General features: G+C 29.0%; 1 protein-coding gene and 2 long non-coding RNA genes across 3 annotated transcripts; 1 reads left to right on the forward strand and 2 right to left on the reverse strand.

The window, feature by feature from the left end:
* The first annotated feature begins 1,717 nt into the window (after window positions 1-1,717).
* Tap (basic helix-loop-helix neural transcription factor TAP) lies at window positions 1,718-3,861 on the forward strand. The gene is made up of 2 exons (XM_074256657.1): window positions 1,718-1,970; window positions 3,155-3,861. Exons 1-2 carry the CDS (start codon window positions 1,779-1,781, stop codon window positions 3,677-3,679), a joined length of 717 nt encoding a protein of 238 aa, XP_074112758.1. The 5' UTR covers window positions 1,718-1,778; the 3' UTR covers window positions 3,680-3,861.
* An 11,053-nt stretch (window positions 3,862-14,914) lies between these two features.
* LOC141536681 (uncharacterized) lies at window positions 14,915-15,708 on the reverse strand. The gene is made up of 3 exons (XR_012480777.1): window positions 15,606-15,708; window positions 15,087-15,527; window positions 14,915-15,007 (listed from the first exon to the last, which is right to left on the reverse strand). It is a non-coding gene; the product is annotated as an uncharacterized LOC141536681 (long non-coding RNA).
* Window positions 15,709-17,528: 1,820 nt separating this feature from the next.
* Window positions 17,529-19,463, reverse strand: LOC141536483 (uncharacterized). The gene is made up of 3 exons (XR_012480734.1): window positions 19,387-19,463; window positions 17,727-18,587; window positions 17,529-17,628 (listed from the first exon to the last, which is right to left on the reverse strand). It is a non-coding gene; the product is annotated as an uncharacterized LOC141536483 (long non-coding RNA).
* Window positions 19,464-21,218: the final 1,755 nt, after the last annotated feature.

Genomic DNA, 21,218 nt, shown 5'->3' on the forward strand with positions numbered 1-21,218 from the left:
TGCCTGATATGTACATGACAATAAAAACTACCTGATTCATGAGGCGTATGTTAATGAATGAGGATCGTAAAATAGCGACAAAGAGATGACAAACCGAAAGTGGGCCACTGTACCGTAGACTTTTTACGCCGGGGGTTTAAAAATTAAGTAACTGTAAAAGAGAAATGTAATCCAATCCAATCTGACTATGATATTACATTTAATACTTAATGATAGTGATAATGATAATGATAATGGAGCTCACCGGTTTCTATGGCAATTTCTTATCGAACGCGACATATGGTCAAGGATTATCTTCCAGTATTTTTATTTTTTACGGAGGTACGGCATTTTTATTTCTAACTCTGCGGTCGTTTATTCTGCATCTGAAGAGTGAGTATGCAATTATTAATAATTTTTTTGTAATTTGTACATAGATATAATTTTTTTTAACAAAATTTTTAATAAATTATTAAAGAAAAAAAAATTGTTGATCTTAGTTTTCAATATTTTTATCAAATTTCGAATTTTTTTGATTTAGTAATAAAATTTTAATGTAAACATTTATAACTTTTTTGGTCGTCATAATTTTGAGCAAAAGAAATTTTTTAATAAATTAATAAACTAATTTTTTGATTAGAAAATGTGTAAAGTGAAAATTCATATAAGTAATTTACAAATTTTAATATTTAAGAATAAATTTATTAATTTTCTTGAAGAATTTTCCAGGATATAATTTTAAATTATTTTTTAAAGTGCTAAATAAATTAATTTAATACTTAAAAAAATTTTATCATTATTTATTTTAAAAATTATTTCTTCACAATAAAGGTGTAATAAAAAATATTCAAATTTATTTAATAGTCAAATAAATAATCAAAAAATAAACTAAAAAATTTTTTCTTTAAAATAAGTATTAAAGTTTGATTGAAATTAATTATATTTCATAATAACAAATCCATAAAATCTTACAAAAATGTATATTAAAATAAGAATTATAATACTCTAAAAAAAAAAATTAATTAATTTTCATAATTATTTTTCTATTAAATTACCGATAATTACTACCATAATAAAATTTTCCATTATATGAATCATAAAATAGTAAATTAATTAACCCTCAAATATTAATTAGGGTCAAAAAACGTGGGTGGTTTGTTAGCGAACAAAACAAACCTAAAAGTAAAAGCCAAGTGAAATTGTGCAGGAAACCTCTAATCCGAAAATGAGGCGTCTAGTAGCTTTTATATTATACACATTTCTCTATCGGCTAGGACGTATAGCACGCGCTTGTGTGTTATGACCGTATGACCGTGTATGGATGTAGATGCACATCAGATAGAAGGTAGAGGCACACATATACGTACACATATATTATATATAGAAAGAAGCAGGACCCCTCTTATTCAGTAGACTGCGTGATGTCGATTACGGGGTAAAACTGGTAGGTTCGGGTGCTTACGGGTACCCCAACGGTAGTTGATTATGGAGGGGGGTACTATAAACTACCCTCGAGCTACTCCTATATATATATATATCTCGAGAGACCCTTAGCACATGCAGTGACGAGTCGTACCCCGAGTTTGGAAGGTTCCTTGTCAGTTACCAGTGATTTCGATCTTTCGAGTACTCTGTTATTGCCAGTATATTTTTAGATTTTTATTTTTGTACATTGGTCCTAGTTTCTGGTGTCCTAGAAATAATAAAAGTGTGCTGATTAATTCAAGTAAAACAGAGTGGAAGAAAATTTACATTTTATTTATCAATTGTCATTGTTCTGTTTGATTGGTTCAGAAGAAATGTCTTCGGAGTACTCTTACTGCAGTGAGAACGGGTTCGACGAGATGTCAAGCTCGTCTGATTCGGGGTTTGACGTCAGTTTTGAGTCCCCGAAACACGAAATTAACTCGATGGTTGATTCTCTGTTTCCGCCGATCAAGGAAGAGAAGAAGAAGAAAACCAGGAACACAAGGTGCAAAAGTCCAACGCAGGTAAATTATAATTTTGAATTTTTTTTTTATCTAAAATTGAAGGAAATTTTTTTAAAAATTTGAGTACTAAAAAATTATTTTGACGAAACACGGGATCTTGATTTTTAGGCGAGAGTAAAGAAATCTAGGTATGCAAAATGTAAAGAAAAAATGAGATAATTTTTTTTTTTTGAAGAATTAATTGTAAACAAGTATTGAAAAATATTTTTTTTTTGTTGTGGAAATTAAAGTTTGTTTTAATTTTTTCAAGGAAAAGAGTGAAAAATTTATTTAGTATTAATAAAATAAATTATTAAAACAAAAATACATTAGAAAAATAAAAAAAAATGAATAATGTTACTTTGAGTCATAGAAAAAAAAACTAGTTGAAATAATATATGTATAATATATTTGAAAGTTTGATTTGCGCTGAATACATACCGAAAATTATGCTTGTAATTTTCAAATCGATGAAAAAAAGTTTTCTTTATACAGAAAATTGATCGATAGTTTACTTCAGTAGTTTTTTACTTCGAAAATAAATTGAAGTATAGTTGAAAGTAAAAAGTATAAATTTAACTTTTAAAATAAATGTATAAAAAAATCTCTGAAAAATATTTTTTAAAGGAATTTAAGTTGAAACATCTATAAAATATTGTTTTATAAAAACTTTTGTTGAAGTTCTGTAATTTTTACTGAAAAAATTTTAGTTTAAAGTAACTTCAATACTTGAAAGATTTTTTTTTGATATTTAATAATTTATTAAAATTTTTCTTCTGTTATTTTATTTCATGCTAGCTTTTACCCGCGGCTTCGCTGGCGTTGAAGCCTTTAAACGAATATCAAAGATCATTACATACCAATAGAACTGAATCAAAGTGATCCTAATTTTTTGACAAACAATTTTTTTATCTTTTGTAAAAAATAAATTTTTTTTTTTAATAAAAAGTACTTACAAACAAACTTACATTCACATTTATAATATTAGTAGGGATTAATATTATTTTAAAATTGAAAATTTTTCAATATTTAAATTTTTATTTAAAAGATTTCTTTTCACACTTGAAATAATCAAAAATATTTTCCTGTACTCAGAAAACTAATAAAAAATATAAAACTAAAAAAATAATGAGTCCAAAAAATAAAAACAAAAAATCCAACGCTTCCCGGACTAAAATACTAAAAAAATATTTATTTTGTGACAGGTCCTGAAGCTCAAAAGAAACCGGCGAATGAAAGCCAATGACCGAGAACGTCACCGCATGCATACGTTGAACGACGCATTGGAAAGGCTGCGAATGGCCCTGCCCACATTTCCCGAGGACACCAAGCTCACGAAAATCGAGACTCTGAGATTCGCCCACAACTACATATGGGCGCTATCCCAGACCTTGGGGAACAGCGAAGCCGGGGAAATCACCGTCAACGTCGGCAACGTCACCGTTAGCATCAGCGAGACCGGCAACATGATCACCTCTTCTACTGGAAGCTGTGCAGTCGCGGCCCAGAAAAGATTAGGACCCAGCCATCCTGCGTTTCCTTACCCCCAGGAGAGATTCGTCCCCGAGTGGCAAGAGTACGACTGCTACAGCGACCAAAGTGTCAGCCCTCCAGTGCAGTACCAGGCCCACTGCTACGATCAGACCCCGATGTACTCGATTCCTCATCAACAGATCAATCAGACGCACTTTGCTCATCATAATCACACTAATATGTACCAGTGTCTCTGATTTTTATTTTTTGGTTTTAATTTTATCTCTGAAATGAGTAATTATAAATTTAATTAATGTGCAGTGTTTTTTTATGTAATACTGTAAAAAATTTTTAGTGATTTGATTATAATTTTCATGTTTAATAAGTGAAAATTCTTTATTATTATTTGATTAATTAGATCGTTTTTTTAAAACGTTTGCAAGAAATGAGATGTGAAAAATTTAATTACCATTTTTATCGATAATTAAATTTGCTATGAAAGTATTCAGTGATTTTTTCCGAATTTTTAATATTTTACCGAGAAGTTGAATTTTAACGCTAGGAAAAAATTATTTGATTTTAAATCTTAATTTTTTTGTTGAAGTTTTTTGATTTTTCTCGAAAAAATACAAGATACGGAAAAAATGACTCGGATCTTTTTCATAAAAAATTCAATTTTCTGTAAAAAAGATCTCTTATGATTTTTTTATATCTTCAATATTTTGCCCAAAAAGTAAAGTTTTCAGTTTTATAATTTTGTTAGACACCAAAAATTTTTTACAGTAAAAAATGTCAATGTTATCTACTTTGTAAGAGATGTTTTATTTATATACATTAATTTTAGCAATTAGTAATAAATAGTTTATAGTTAATAGTTAATTACTAATGCTTGACTGATCAACTAAAGTTCAAATAAATCAGACTGCATTAATATTTTCTAGTCAAAGAACTAATATGTAAATGATCTCGTAATATTTTCTATTAAAATATAAGCTTGCCATTGATCAGAACTTAAAATTAAGATTAACTATTGATAAGATAATGCCTATGACAGTGCTCTTAAAATTTATCTATTCAGGGAAAATATATATGTATTAATAATAAATATTGTACAGATAAATTTATAATGAATATTGAATAAAGTAATATTTTACCAATTGTTGGTGTTATGATTTTAAAATAAAGTATGCACGAGTGTGAGTGAAAAAATTAATCCACTTTACAGGAATGGAATAAATTGATAACACGTGCCTGAGTTGCCGGGGCACGTGCCGCTTATTATACTTTTGTGAAGATCAAAATCACGGACAGATGTATCACTAATTCTCGAGTTTGTAATTTCCGATGCGGTTGGTAATCCATCGGATTACATTTCTATCATGTTTGTCAAATTTTCGCAGGATTTATATTTATATTAATATTAATAATATTTAATATAATTAGATTTTGATACTACTCGTGTATAGACATGTGGAACGTCATAGCATGACCAATCGAGCCGATCAATCATTCAGGTGTTAGAAGGACTATCGGGATTGTAAAAACATATTTCCATAACAAGGGTACCCTACTTGAACCTGAAATAATAAACATTGACGTTTTGATCAGTTAAAAAACACTCGATTTAACTTTGAGATTAATTATACAATAATATTAATATTTTTTTTTCTTTTGGATAGTTAATTGTGTTTCCAAATTTTGACTTGTCCAAAATTTTTGTTTAAAAATTTGTTTTGAACTTTTGAAATTTTTTTTTCACTATTCATTGACTCTAATGGGTTTAAATAATTTAATATTCAATTAATTTTTGTCTTTTCTTCAGAAAAAAAAAAAGTTTATTGTTATTATTATTTAAAATTATTATTAAAGTTGAAAACTTTATATCTATAATCATAATAATAAAAATTTTAAGATTGAATATTTAAATAATTTTTTTATTTCTTCTTTAAAAACAAAAACTTGAACAAAATTCAAATTTGATGTTCTTTAATCATCACCACAAATTTAATGTATCAAAATTTATTGATTTTTTTTTCAAAATTTCCATACTTAAATTGAAATAATTTATGTATTTCTTCTTTAGACGCAAAAACATTAAAATTTCGGCTTAAATATTCAAAAATTATAATCAAAATTTAAATTTAAACTTCTTTAATCATAATTAAAGTCAGTTACCATTTAAATGTATCAATTTATTCATTACTTCTCAAAATTTCCCCACCAAAATTTAAATTCTTCTAGTCTTCTTTCTTCAAGACCAAAGCAATTAAAATTTTGACCTAATTAATCAAAATTTTCAATCATCATTCAACTAATCATCAATTGAGGAGCATTTAAATATTAATTACTTCGAGAATTCTGAAGATTTTTAAATTAAAATCGAATTATAGCTTCATATCCGATAGCACTTTATAGCTAAATTAAGAAAATTCAATAAAAATATTTATAATGCATCAATATATCCAAATTTTCTCAAAAACTCAACTAATCATCTTACCCTTTCTTCAAATTCCAAAACTTCCAAAAATTCAATCATTTAATTATCGAAATCAAAATATCATCACAACTTACCTAAAAAAAAAAACATTGAAATCAATTCCCAACTTCCTTCAAACCCTCCAAAAAAATAAAAATAAATCTACCCAGCATTTACCTAAAAAACAAAAAACAAAACCCCGAAAAATATAAAGATTAACTTTATCCATGTAATTTATTCGAAAAGTAATAGTTATAGTTACAGCAGTTATAGTCGCAGTCATTAATCATCGATTAAGTGCTCAAAGTGATTGGTCAGGGTAATTTTTGTGAATTTCCGTGAATTGGGGAAAGTTTGTCCCCCAGGCGTTATTTGGACTAGTCATTTTCTCTTTCTTCCACACTCAATTCCACATCATATCAATACAAGTTTGGTCCGCACTCCCCTTGGCCCCCTCGCCGCTAAAGGGTCACCTATGCCACCAGTATGTCATTCTACAGACCAGCACCCCTGTACAATCAACAGCCAGTAGTAGTAGTGTGTACTGACTGCTATATACTTCGTACAGTACAGCGAACTGCTTTTCTACCGAGTATCAACCAGCCGACAGCTCAGATGCTTTACCAACTTGTATTATATTATTAGTCCGATCGATATGTGCACTCGACGGTAACGATCATACGGAGAAAGAGAGAGGGAGAGAGGTTCTCCTAAATCACTACCATTAAACAGACATCAGACATTTTGATTTCTATTCGTAGGCATCGTGTTATTGATTTTGAAACATTAAGTATCAGAAAATGCTCAGTCTTGTTTGTTAAATGGTTCCTTCCTCATGCCGTCAGATAGTACTTTGGATATGAATACCTTTCCTTTCCTTCTTGCTTTTCCTCTTTCTTTTCCTACCTGGAAAATTTTAAGTATGGTGTTAGATATGAGCAGGAAAAAAATTTAATGAAAAGGCTACCCCAAACATAAACGCCGGCTGTCACTTTCCCGCTATATACAGAGGTATTGGGTATTAGGTGGTTGCATGAATGAAATACAAACGAAAGAGAGAATTTGGGGAAACGATTGAATCGTGGAACTAACGGATTCGACACAGCTTGCAAGTTTGTTTGCAAATAGCTCTTTTATTCTGAATTAATCATTGGTTTCATTTTTGAGTGATTGGTTCTCTTTATTTATTTTAATACCGAAAAATATTTGATTGGTTGTTAACTAGAAAGATTAGTCAAAAATTGTTTACTGCTTTTTAAATATTATTTTTAGAAAAAATTTGAGTTTTTTTTAAACTTTGATAGGAATTTTTAGAAGAATTTTGATGATAAAAAAACGCTTTGGCTTAAAATAAGATTTTAGATTACTCCAAAATTTATGTCTCTGAACTGCTAATTGGGTTGGGTTTTGCTGTGATTAACATAAATCTGAGATCAAAGAGAATAATGGATATTCCATATGTAAGATCGCACTTTTCCTCGCGCTCTTCGTTATATAAGATATCCAGGCTTATTAATGAATGGGCTCCTGACGTAAATTTGTTCGAAGCATCTTTGGGTAACATTTTTAGTAGAAAGAAAGCTACAAAAGTATTTTTAAACTGATTATTTTGGGAATTATTATTGTTATTATTTTTTTTAATGTTTTATATTTTAAAAGTCACCCTTTCTTTTTTTTTTAGTATAATTTTCATGTACAATTGCATTGAAGTATTTCAAAAAATAAATAAATTTTTAACATTTCATAAAATTGCCTATGCATAGAAGAAAAAATTGATTTGAATCAAATGAAAAATTCTTGAACCAAGTAAAATTTACTTAAACTAAGAAAAATTTCTTAGTTTAAGAATTTTTCTACTCAAATCAAGAAAATGAACTTCTTCAAAATTATTTACTTGATTAAAATAATTTTTTTTTTTTTGTGTGTAATTTTAAAATCTTCTAATCCTTTATAAAATGTTTGTCAATGTAAAAAATTCTAAGATTTAAAAAATGATTTAAATTCTCGTAAAATTTTTTTATATTTTCCAAAATTATCCATTAAAATTAATCAAATTATTTATTTATTTGTCAAATTCATCAAAAATAGTCTTGAAAAAAAAAATTTAGGGACCCTTTCCAAAGCGCAATTGATTCTTCCATACCAAAAATACTAGCAAATAAACAATAGAATTTTTTAAACACAAGCTCATCTGGCAAAAGACGAGTTTGGTTATGACTATAACTATAGACATAGATAAAAGAAAAATTTAGACAAGCATCTTCAGCATCAAATTTCCGCATCTGTTTGAATATCTTTCAGAATAGAGTGTGCTGGTGGTACAAGGGGGTGGCCGCGGCTTTTCATGGCAAGGCATTTGCAGGCTTTTGTAGTTAAACCACGAACAAAGAGCTTAGAGACCACCGCAGGGATATATGTCGTCCCTTTGACATTGACAGCGACTGCGTTCGATCACGGCGACTCTCTTAATTCCGTAAATATGGAAATTCTGTTTGCTTTTATCATTTATCCATCGACTATTCTTCTTTCTCCTTTTCATTATCCTTCAATGGAACTCGGGAGGTTCCTGCCCAAACTATTCTGCAAATAAACTTTATATAATTTTTTGCGGGCAAAAAATTAAACGCTGGTTCCATTTAATAGTTATGTATAAGTATATAGATATATATTTACATGTACAATATAAATTATGAGCACACTAAAGCTGAACTGGGACGATGAATAGAAAAAGGCTCTTACTCTCGCTCTTTAGTACTTGACCATTAATTATTTTACTGCTGAAAAAATAGGACATTGTTGAAGGTATATGTGTACGAGTTTGACTTTTGCGATGGAAATATATATTATATATTATGTATATATATAGTATAGAACGAAATAGTGGGACAGATGTCTATGGGGGGCAGGTGTAGGCTGACGTGCGCGTGCCAACCAACCCCCCGTCGTGTCGCCATTCAAGACTATAATTTACTTGAAGAATACCCTCTACTCTGGAGCATGAGCTGGAGCATTCAGCATTCAACCGCGAATCCAGTTAACTCAACTTTACATTCAATTTTCTTCTTAAAAAAATGACTTAATTTCAAAAATATTTTCACAAACTTTTGATAAATTATTTTGGATAAGATTTTTGAACCGATCAATTTTTTTTAATTTCATTCTTTTAATGTGGAAATATTTGACTATAAACACAGAAAATTTAATGACAATTGAATAATTACTTTCAAAGATATACTTGTAGAGCCGACTTGGGCCGAGGTCAAAATCTTCAAATCCCTTTTGCTCAAAACTGTCTTTTTAAAATCGCTAAGCAAGATTTATCAAAAACGGCTGATTAAATCAATCTCTAATTTTTACAAAATTTTCTTAACTATATTTTCCAGTAAAAGATTAATTAATACGGTAATATTTTACATTTCATAATAAAATAATTCAATTATTATGTTAAAAATGAAAAACTAAAACTTTCATTGAAAATCTAAATTTTTTCTTTGTGAGCTTGCGATTTTGTAAAAAATAAATATTTTAAGAATTCCTTCGATGAATTACTAGATTATATTTTATTTTAGTAGAATTTTTTTGGATTTTTAAATTCTTATGATTTTTTTATTTTAAATTCTTTGAAATCTTTTACAAAACTAAATTTCAAAATGGCTAGTATACATATCTTCATTTTTATGTTAATTAATTAAAAATCTTTTTCAGAAAAAATGATCCAAAAATCATTTTTTGTGACCTTCCAAGTGCATTCAATCTCTCAATTTTAACAATAAAAATAAAAATTAAATGTTTGTATTTTTCTTTCGGAACTATTTAAACAAACTACTGAATAATTTACTGAATGTCACTTCCCCGTTTTAATCTGATGTAAAGAAGAGATTTGACATTTGTGACGAGGCTCAAACCAAATCGATGATATTTAACACGAGCAGATAAAAAACATTTTATTAGGCCGTTGGGGCAAACTTAAGCCGGATTACAACTGAGTGGATTTTATCTCCCATCTCTTTCTCTATCTTGGTTTATCAGGGTCCGAACTGGGCCCCGAGTTGAGCTGCAGGAGGTACATTCTACCAGCAGAAGTTCAGCATCCACAGATAATAGCCCATATCAAATTCACTCACTCGAATTCGAGAGCGCTAGACTAAACACTAAAAATGATTTTCCTTATTAAAATTCACTTTAGCCACGCTTCGGCGATCTCACGTCTCAGGTTACTTTTTTCGCGATATTTTTAAATTACCCGTATAATGGAAATTTAATATGAAAGTAAAATTTAATTTACCTTAACTTAAATTTGTTAGTTTTTATTTATTTATTTATTCAATGTATCTTAAATTTTATATTTGGACGTCTTTTTCTTTGCGTAATTTGATATTTCAAATTTTACGGGCTTCTGGTTTTTCTCTAAATTGACGCTTTTGAATTTAAACTCCATATATTAATACTTTACATCAACAATGAAGCATTAATAAAAATTATTAAACATGCACGTCAAATTTTTTGTACACTTAAAAAACTTTTCAATGGATAAAAATTATTGCAAAAAATTTTTCTTAGAAGAAAACGTTTAAAAAAAATTTTTAAGCTTATTGAAATAAATATTGATAAAAATTTTATGAAACTAAAATTAACAGACATGTGTCAATTTTTTTTAAATTTTTATCTCTAAATTATTATGTTATTACATAAATTTTAATAAAAAAAATTCAACATTTAAAAATTTTTAAGTTACAAATTTAAAAAAATCATTTATAGCATTTTTTAATTTTGCTAAACAAATAAATAAGTTATAAAAAATTATTTTAAAAAACTTACATTAATAGTTTTTTATAATTCCTGTAGGAATTACATATACGTATGGAATTTTTTTATTACAATTTTATTTGATAAAAAAAAATTATCAAATGTATTTTATATTCATTATCATAAATATTTTTTTTTTTTTTATAATTGATTTACAATAAAAAAATAAAAATTATTAGATTTTTGTTAATTTCAGTGTTATAAAATTTTCAGTACTATATTTAAAAAAATTCTTTCTGTTAAAAAATTTTCAGATTAAAAAAATCTATCGATAAATTAGCCGTAAAATAATTTGAAATGCAAAAATAAATAACCGAAAAGTGATAAACACAAGTGTGTTATTTCAACACTTTATACGGTCAGACCCGGTAGTAGTCAAGTGCTTAACGTCACGAACGACCAAGGTACCCTTTCCCCCTTCCCCTTGGTAGTATCCTTCATTTCGTCGTCATCACTATTACTATCAATAGAACGAAACCAGCGAAACTCTGGTTAAGCCCTGGTAAGTCGGCATTGGGTATGTAGTACCCTTCATATTCGAGTTATACGGCAGCTCATTAAACACCCACGGCACCCCTCGACAGGACCCACACCCTGATTTAACCATTGTTTGGGGTTCACTCTTCATATATATATACATACATGTACGACGAAATAGACTGGGGCAACGACTCAGCCATCTGCCGTACTTTCTGCACTCTGTACTTGTATGCGTACGAATGACAGTGGTGCTTTTTTTCGCCAGCAAAATCTACAAAAAATCAAATTATATGTTAGCTGGAAGTTGCATTGTATTATTATGAAAATAAATAATTTTTAATGGAGTAAAGATCATGCGTAGCTTTAATTTTATGTTTTATGTTTGAAAAAATATCACGGTTTGCTGGATATTTTATAACGGAAATTTTTCGGGGGGAAAAACTGAATTAATATACAAAGTGAGAATCACTGAATGCAGAAATGACGTGTTCGCTGATTGTGATCGCATGCAGAGATTATTTCACTGAAGTGTTAGGTTCAAGTTTTACTTAATATTAAAAAAATTTTTTATTTTTATTTATTACACAGTAAAAAATTTTGCATCAGTGCGTCAAAAAATTTTTATGTTAAATATTTAACACTTTTTTGTGTTAATTTAACACAATAAATGTTAAATTTACAAATAAAAGTGTTAAATATTTAACACAAAATTTTTTACGCAATGACGCAAAATTTTTTACTATGTAGGTTCAAGTTTTAGTTAATATTAAAAATTATTTTTTTTATTTATTGAACACTAATAAAAATTTTTATATTACTTAAATTTATTTAAAATACTAATTTTAATATTTTACAGATATGGATCAAATTTCCATGTAATAAGAAACACGCGGTAGCCTTTTGTATAAATAAAAAAAAAAAAAAAACACCCGGCATTTAATTAGTTTCAGATAAAACTATCCATAGTTTTTAATTTTCATTAGCATCAAGTCACTCAAAATGTAAGTTAATGTTAACTAGCTTGAAATTACATAACCGGGTGATTTCACGTACGAGCAGAACCAAGTCTAATCGATTCGACGCTGCTCTTTCACGTCGGGCATATAATTCAAAGTATATGTGCATACAACGAAAGTTTGAGCATTAATATTTCCACTCCTCCACTCCAATCGAACCCTCTAATCACGAATAAAAATAACTTATATTTATTATAAAATAGCCGAACAAAAAATTACTTCAATATTAGATACATTTATGATACACAATATGTTATAATATCTGCCGGATGCAGGAAATCAAATCAACCAAAGTTTCCGGCTATAAATTTCATTATTTAATTAGACATGATATCAAAATCACCCCGATTTGTTAGTTTGATGTTAAATCACTGGAATAGTTATAGTTATTGTATAAAAAATGTTTTCATACAAATCCACTGAAGTACAGGGGGTAGAAGTAGGAAACCCCGAGATCTCACGCTCAAGTTGATAAATTTCATAGGTTTACCGAAAAGAAATAGACAAATAGTGTAAACCCATAAATAAAAGTAACAGTAACAAGTAAATTTACAGTGGGAACCAACAACATAGTCAAGAGCGCGAAAATCCGACTAAGACGGCTCTGCCTCTTTGACCGCCGGCAGTAGTTGTAGTTGAGGGTGGATTTCAAAGACACCGCTCTTTGTCGCTAAGTAGCTGTGAAATCGGGCACACATTTCATTTGTAAACCACCGGTTTCCTTGTACATCACACAGTTAACACATTTAAGATCTATTACGCCGAACACCTACCACGTCTGCACCCAGAAATTTGAGACCCTGAGAAAAAATAGATCAACATTTTTAAATCAATCACTTAATTATTGTGTTAAAGTTAAATACTAGTAAGAAAAGATTTATGGAAAATAAACAGTAATAATTATTGAAAATAAATTTTTTGTTAAAAATTTTGATCTTTTTTGGTAATTATTTACAAGTGGGGTCAACCCCACTTTGGGCCATAACTAGGTGAAAAATTAACATTTTCAAATTTTTTTTTTATTCTGCTTATTTTTACGGCGGATTTATGATAAAAGAAAATAATAAAGATTTCGATAGCTTTTTTGCCTGAAAAAGTTGGAAAAAATTTTGGTTCTCATGTTTTTGGATAAAATTTCTATTTTATCTTTTTTTGATATTTTTGATATATATTTTTTTGAAAAATTCATAAAAAAACGAACAATTAAAAAAAAAGTTGAATATCACAATTTTCTAAAAAATTTGAAAATTTGTTAAAATTGTGACAATCAATTTTTTTTTTTTAATTATTCATTTTTTTTATATACTTAAAAAAAAAAAAAATATCAATAAAATCAAAAAAAAAAATTCGTTAAAAAAAATGAAAATTAAAATGAATGACCCCAATTGTAAATATTTACCTCTTTTTTTTACAAGTAAAATTTTAATTCAAGACAATATTTCGGAATAAAAAATTTTTTTATTACAAAAAATGTTTACTTACTACCTAGCCTATTTATACCCCCAACTGTAACTTTAAAAAAGGGGTTTAGTATTAAAAGGATGTCATATTATTTGAGATAGATCATTTGATGAATAGTCAAATGCTTTTAATAGTCGGATTAAATTCAAAAGTCAATTTAATGGACACTTGATGAAGGTATATTTGATTTTTTAAATCAAACGTTCGGGTCAAACATACATATAATCAATCATTGATCTCTAAATTTTATCCTCTTCAAATAATATTATTTTAACTTACACAGAAAAAAAATTTTTTTAATTAAAAAGAATTTCTCTTTCTTCTGAAGACTCTTCAAAAAATTTTATATCTAATAATCAAGATAACTATTTCTTCACCGTCATCCAGTCCTCCCCTCAGTTAGCCTAAACAATAAACATAAACATAAATAAAGATACTAATAATACAATAAAACATTTTATTTATTTTATAATAGCAATGAGTCAGCTGTTTACTTACAAAAAGTTATCACGATGCCTCCTGTTTAATTTACTTTTATTAACGTTTTGAGTGACGTAATTGATGAGATAAATACATAGATATACACGCACCGACAATGTGCGTATTCTTCGGCCAGGAGCCCAGGGCGAATCACGTGGTACCTAAATACTAAATATTTGTCGACTTCTGTTGAACATTAAACATTTAAATATCCCAAGGCGGTATTTAAGTTACCCATCCCCCGAATGAAACTGATAATATACTGTACCTACGAAGAATTTAATTTTACGCATCACGTATGAAGTGTCAATCGCAAATTGCATGATGCAAATTACCGCTGTTACATCTCATCTAACATGTAACATAAATAGCTTTCTTTTTAAATTTATTTTTGGTCCAGTTATTTCATCTAGCTACAGTAATGAAAAATTAAACTCAAAGTAAATAAACTTAAAGGGCACACTTAGTGTGACAGCCTAAAAAAGGTGATTTTTGGGAATTAAAAAAAAAAAAAAAACTACTGTATAAATTATTTTAAAATTCCTTGTGTGAAAATTGTAAAAAAAATTATCAGTGGAAATTTTTTTTATTTAATAAAATTGATTTGTTATAAAAATTTTGAAAAATTGACAGTATCATAAAAATGTAACATAAATAGTCTAACTATGGTACTGATGCTTCAACAAGCCTTGGGGAGACACGTGCGAGGGCGTTAAGTCGCGGTTCCATAAGCGAAATCCTTGATATAAAATGAACGATCTATCTTGAAAGTAATGATATCTCAATTACGGCTAACTTTTAACACGTGCCGAGCCGATAATTTCACACCGTGATACAAGCATGAGCCACTTCCTTGATACACGTGCCTGTAATGTAAAAGCCCTTCATTATATGGGATATATTAGGCATGCTAGTATTATTTTTATCATAAATGATAATACTTACATTAAAAGCGGCTCATATTTGTTAAAAAATATTGTATGTTGTATATTCTTCGCGCATATGGATAATTTGTGGGAATAAAGCTTTTGTATATCTATTAATATTGATATTAACATTAATATTGCCACTAAGACACTCGAGACGGCACGCGGCCGATAGGATTATTATTTTATTGTGTTTTCTTAGGGATCCGCGGAAGCGATATCGTATCAATCCCAAAAAGTATCAGTATCTCTTCAGCTTTAAGCTCTACTATTAATACACAATCCACACCAAAGGATGCGTGATATCGAAGGAATAGAAGTGTTGGGACGTTACTAAAGTACGTGGTCACGCACGTGCCGGACACGCGGCTGACACCCGGTTGATATGTGTTTTGTCAATTATCTGCACAGTTAATTTTCAACGGGGTGTTTTTTACTGTGTTGTGCCAACTGGAACTATCTGTTTAAATAGATCTTTTTATTAAGTAATATTTAAGTTTTTTATTTAAAATTTTAAACATTAATCAACAATATTTACCTGAGATAATTCTAAAAAATTATCTGAAAAAATTTGTAACTCTTAGAATTTAGAATTTCGTTTATTAATGCCATTTGCCATGGAATAAATTATTACATAAAGAAACATATAGTTGTGAGTACATATATGTACTCACAACTATAGTACTATAGTACAACTGTATAAAATAAAAATATGTTAGATAAATTTGGTTTACAACTATATCGATATTTACTCGGTAAACAATTATGAAAAAACAAGAATTTAAGGTAAAAAGTCTTAATTTCACTTTTACTTAGTTCAACTAATAATTCCATATATTGCACTGAGTTTATCCGGTAATTAATTATTTACAAGTGGGGGTCAATCGTATTTTGGGCCATAACAATTAAATCAAATAGAAAATTCGATCAAAAAAATTAAAATTAAAATGGTTGACCCCACTTGTAAATATTTACCGTTTATCCTTATCACAGTCATTAAAGAATCAATTTTTGACTTGAGATTTCATCATATATTTACTCTTGAAGAAATAATAATAAATCACAGATTTTTAAGAGAGAAGTTAAAAAATGATTAAATATAAATTTTGTCTTCTATTAAAATTCAATGACAAAATAAATTTAAATTGAGTGATACTTTGAATATCATAAATCAGATCTTAAAAGTTATTAAATAACTTATTAGTGGTTTGAATAGTAGTCTTCAACAAAAAGAACCAGGTGAGTTTACCGGAGCGCACGACGCCTTTTGACGTTAATGCCACTATTTCTTTTTATCTTTCAATCCTATCCTGAATGGCAGACCTGAAAATAAAAAATGAGATTCCTTTGGCATGAGCATGAACAGAAAGAACTATTAACAATGATTTGATCAAAATCTCCTGTATTTACTTGTAAATATCCAGTGCTTTAATTCTCTAAGAGTCGCCATTTTAGCATTTTAAGCTTTTAATATATAGTATATACTTGGTATTATATTTTCAGTGCGGCTATCATTTCATTATTTCACTTATCTTGGATCAAAGGACGTCAATGAATCCCCCATCAGACTCATATCCACCATCCACTACCCGCTATCCGCAACGATCTGTCCACCATTTTCTTTTCAACTACCACGCAGTTTTTGGGGCGAATATCCACCATGAACGGGCTATTAGAGATGGATGTATGGAGAGTTTTAAAAGAAGAAATTATTTTATCAGCTCCCTATATACTATATGCTATATTCTTCCTCGGCAAATGTATCCTTTGTTCTGGGATGAGCGATCTACAATCGAGGATAGACTCCAAGTCCCTGGGGAGTCCTGCTCGTAACTCCCTTCATGATCATTATCGTTTTTACGACTGAGACCGATCATCTAAGAAATTATAAAAATATTCTTGGTAATAAAATAAATCCCTGCTGATATTTATCGACCATAAATCACTATTTACAAGGATCATTATTTTTTAGAAAAATGAAAAAAATTATTTTTCTGTACAACAAGCGTAATAATTACCTGATTAACCAAAGAGGTTTGAACAAATCACAGCAAAAAGTCACCCTTACCTCAAGATCATTTTTTTTTTTTTTTTTTTCATAAATATTACTTTTTAAAAACTATTTAATTTTACGGTTGACGCTGAGGGAACTCACCCTCAAGATTTCCGTTGAATTTCAATGACGTCTGAATTTTTCCCAAGATTTTTTTCAGTAATCACCTATTGAAAAAAATTTTTATTTTAGTTATATAAAATATAATTTTATTTTCCCAGGTTTTTAATGTTGATTCAAAAAAAAAAAAAATCCTGAGTGTAAAATAAATTCACAGAATTTTATTTCGTACTGAGCTTTTGAAAAAAAAATTTTTCTAACGAAAAATATAAATAATTCAAAAAATTTATTAAAAAATCTAAATGAATAATTAATTATTCCAAGGTATTAACTATTCATACTCCGATAATTCGCATGAAGTCTTCCAGAAGGTGAACTAGAATATTTATCCTCAGTTGACTGGTTGTTTGCAAATTTAATAGACGAAACATTCTAACGTAAAATCGATCTGAAAAATAAAATGTAATTTATTGATGATAGTATTAGCGACTCGTTAGCATGAGTTGATAATCTGAGGAACAGGATTAACTCCCCTTTTCTTCTTACCTTCGTGCCCTACTGCACCCTTATTCATTTTATATATAAAGCGTATAGTAAATCCTATTCTTCGTGGGCGTTCGCCCGGAAAGACGATCAGGGACAACTTTTTGGCATTAGGGCAGGTACAACAAAAAAATAAAGTGTCTAGTTCTGCTGGGGGTCCACTACAACAAAAAAGACATTTATTATAAATTGATATTGAAGATTGAAGCTCCGATGCTCTAGATAACTCAGGACTTTACTCCGGGGAATTTAAAAACTGAAAGTTGTAAAAAAATTGCAGTCTCTTGGGAGAGAGACTAGACGGGTTCCTTGAAGTTGGGGTCGGATGTAAGAGGGTGAAAATTTGTTCCCTTGTTCGGCTATTACCTCGAGTGGACATAAAAAAATAAAATGAAAATATTAAGAGTAGGGATGCTGGTTTATAATAAAATTCAGAGACAATGACACGCTTCTGTTTATTTACTTTTTTAGGACCATTGTTCTCGGGAGTGTATGATGTATGAAAATATGAGGAAGCCATGCGTGGAGCTTTTGTTATTGGCATGTATTATTTTTATCAAGCAACTGTTTCACTTGCGATGACGGTCCACTTAATTTTCAAGAGTCTGGACGTAGTTGTACTCTATGTGTACGGAGAAGAGCCAATGATGGAGCATCTGCAGCTGAGTATAGATTCAATGAATCTTCCATAGGTGAGTGAGCGGGTAAACGGCTGGAAATCCTTGACACGAGATCAATTATTGGTAATGTTTTTGAATATACATTTTATTTTGGTTTTATGATTCAATTTTTTTTATTTTCAGGCTCTGGAGGTCAAGAACGCACACCGGTTTTGACAATAGTCAATTATGGTGAGAAGGACACCTGGAAGAAAAAGATATTTTTGTTATTAGAAGATTGTTTTGATACCAGGAAATATCCTGGGAAAAAGTGAAATTTACTTTGGGAAATTTTTTTTTTCAGAAAATAGAAAATTAATGATTTCTAAAGGAATAAATTTTTATTTCAAATATTCTTCATTTTAAGTTGTTAAATCAGTAAAAAAGGAGTAAATAAAAACATGAGACTAAAATTAGAAAACCTTTGAAAATTTTTTTATTTTTTTTCATTAATTAAATAAAAATTTTTGAAATATTTTTAAAAAATTGTTCTTATAGTTTTTTAAATCTACAATTCAAATTGTTATTATAATTTGTTTTTAATAAAAAAAAATCAAGAATTGTAATGTATTTTAATTTTCATTTAAAAAACTAGTAAATTGTCTTAAAATTAAGAATTTCAAAAATACATACTTATTTATTGTTTTTATTAAAAAAAAAAAATTAATTAGTTTAAAAATTTAACAAAAAAATTTGTTCCAAAAAATTATTTTTAAAAAATTGCATTAAAATTTTTTTTTTATTTCTACATGTTAATTTTTTTAATCATTTTTTTCTCGTCATAATTTATTTGTTACAAAAATTTTTTAAATTATCAAATATCTGCTAAATTAATTTACACAAACATTTTATCATTCTAATATCAGCCATTTTATGGAGCTTATAAAATTTCTTCCCGAAAAATGTTTCAACCCCAAAAACAGGTTATATAATCCACTTGAAACAATAACCAATTACAATCAATAACCGTATAAATGTACGAACAAACAAACAAATCAGCTCACCACCGTGGAGACGCTGACCAAGCAAAGCACGTGTCAAAACCCTACCGTCACGGCGCTTTAAAGGATTACACGTCGATTACAAGGATTAATTTAAAACTCTCATCTTTCATTGCCGGTAACTCCGTGTACTACGTGGACACCCTTCTGTGGGTTACTCCATGGTTTTACAATCAGTCATCCGTGCTTTGACATGCATAAGGGGTTGCCTGAACTTTAAACTGAAAGAGTCAGATTAACCGGCCTCGTTAGGACACTTTCTCTTCCACTGGGACACTTTGATGCATCGATATCTGAAATAAAAAACAAACAATTACTTTCATTTTACTTCACCCTTTACTGGATTCTTGCCTGTCATTGTTTATCCCGCCCAAGTCCGCTCCGCCCTTTTCCGAAAAGACACTAAACTTCGTTTTACTAAACAGGAAAGCAAACCACAACGTCAAATTTTTATTAATCATTAATTTTTTAAAACTTAAAATTAATTATTTGCTTCTTTACATCCAGAAGAAGGTTATAAAGAACAACGATAAATAATAAGAATAAGTAATAAATAATAAATGATAAATAAAAAGCGGGTACCAGTAGTGCGGAGCTTTTGAGAGATGTTAAAGCTGGTCCCCCGGTTAATGCACAAGGTGCCCCTTGGCTTTTTTTCTACCCATGAATGATGATGTATGAGATGTTGGCTGGCTGCTAGGGGCTCGGTAAAGGGTTCCTTTGTTGGCTTCCCCCTGGAAAACGAGGTCCTGCGAGCCGCGGGGGACAGTGAAATATTACGCAAGCAAATACTTTTATTGCACTGGGTAATGCTACAGTAAACTTGCCCAAAGGTTTTTTACCTTGACGAGCAGAGGACTCCAAAATGTCAGTGCGGCTGTTTATTTTTTTAGACCAGCTTAGGTATGAAAATGAATTTAACAGATAATTTAATGATTTTAAGATTTTTATTAACAAATAAATTATGGCAAAAAAATTGACTTGTATAAATTTTGCAAAATGAACAATTCAATTTTTTAAAAATAATTTTTTTGTTAAATAAAAATAAAAAATTAGTGAGTGATTGCTAACTTTAAAGTCGTAAAAAAATTCGACATTTGAAAATTTTTTAAAATTAAAAATGCAATTTTTTAAAGGGGTACACGACTGTGACAATCGAAAAAAAGGTGATTTTCAGGAATTTTTTTGACAGGGAAAATAAAGGAATTTGGGGATCGGATTTTTTTTATTTCATTAAGGGTACATTAAAGATTATGACCCTAAATTTTTATTAAAAAATATTTAATTATTACAAAGTTATTAACAATCTCGTAGAGCACTAGAAAAAATTTTCCCCTCCATGGTCGGTTCGATAATTCAAAAACGGATCATCTGAAAATAAAAACCTAAATTGTTTTTTAATCAGTAAGGATGTAGTTATCGTCGCACGTACGGATTTTCAAAAATTTTTATTTTAAAGATTTTTTTAACCGGGTTAAAACAAAAAAAAAAAACAGTAAGAATAGTAAGAAAATTTTCAATCAGCCACAATTTTTTTTAAAATGGAAATTTTCTTAAAAAAATTAAAAAATAGTAAAGTAATTGCTGACTTTAATGTTATAGTTAGATCATTTTTTTGAGAAAAAAAAACCAAAAAATGGTGTTAGAACAAAGCGTTAAATTTATATCAACGTTTTTAATTTTTTTTTTGGGGGGTGATGGAGGACAGACATGTAGGGTTAAACGAACTCGAAATTCAATACTCGAGGGAGGGATTTTGAAAAAGAAAAATATGAAAGAGCATCAAAAATACAATATGCAAATATGATCGGACATGGTTAGGATTCGTACATTAA

The sequence above is a fragment of the Cotesia typhae genome, unplaced genomic scaffold, assembly GCF_013202065.1.
Source record: "Cotesia typhae breed Kobodo isofemale line unplaced genomic scaffold, CoteBio_Ctyphae scaffold_152, whole genome shotgun sequence".
Taxonomy (NCBI): Eukaryota; Metazoa; Arthropoda; class Insecta; order Hymenoptera; family Braconidae; genus Cotesia; species Cotesia typhae.

Bases quoted from the DNA above. Each gene is read 5' to 3' on its own strand.
- Tap (XM_074256657.1), top strand. From the start codon at position 1,779: ATGTCTTCGGAGTACTCTTACTGCAGTGAGAACGGGTTCGACGAGATG. The intron at 1,971-3,154 runs GTAAATTATAAT...ATTTTGTGACAG, and splicing joins GGTGCAAAAGTCCAACGCAG to GTCCTGAAGCTCAAAAGAAA.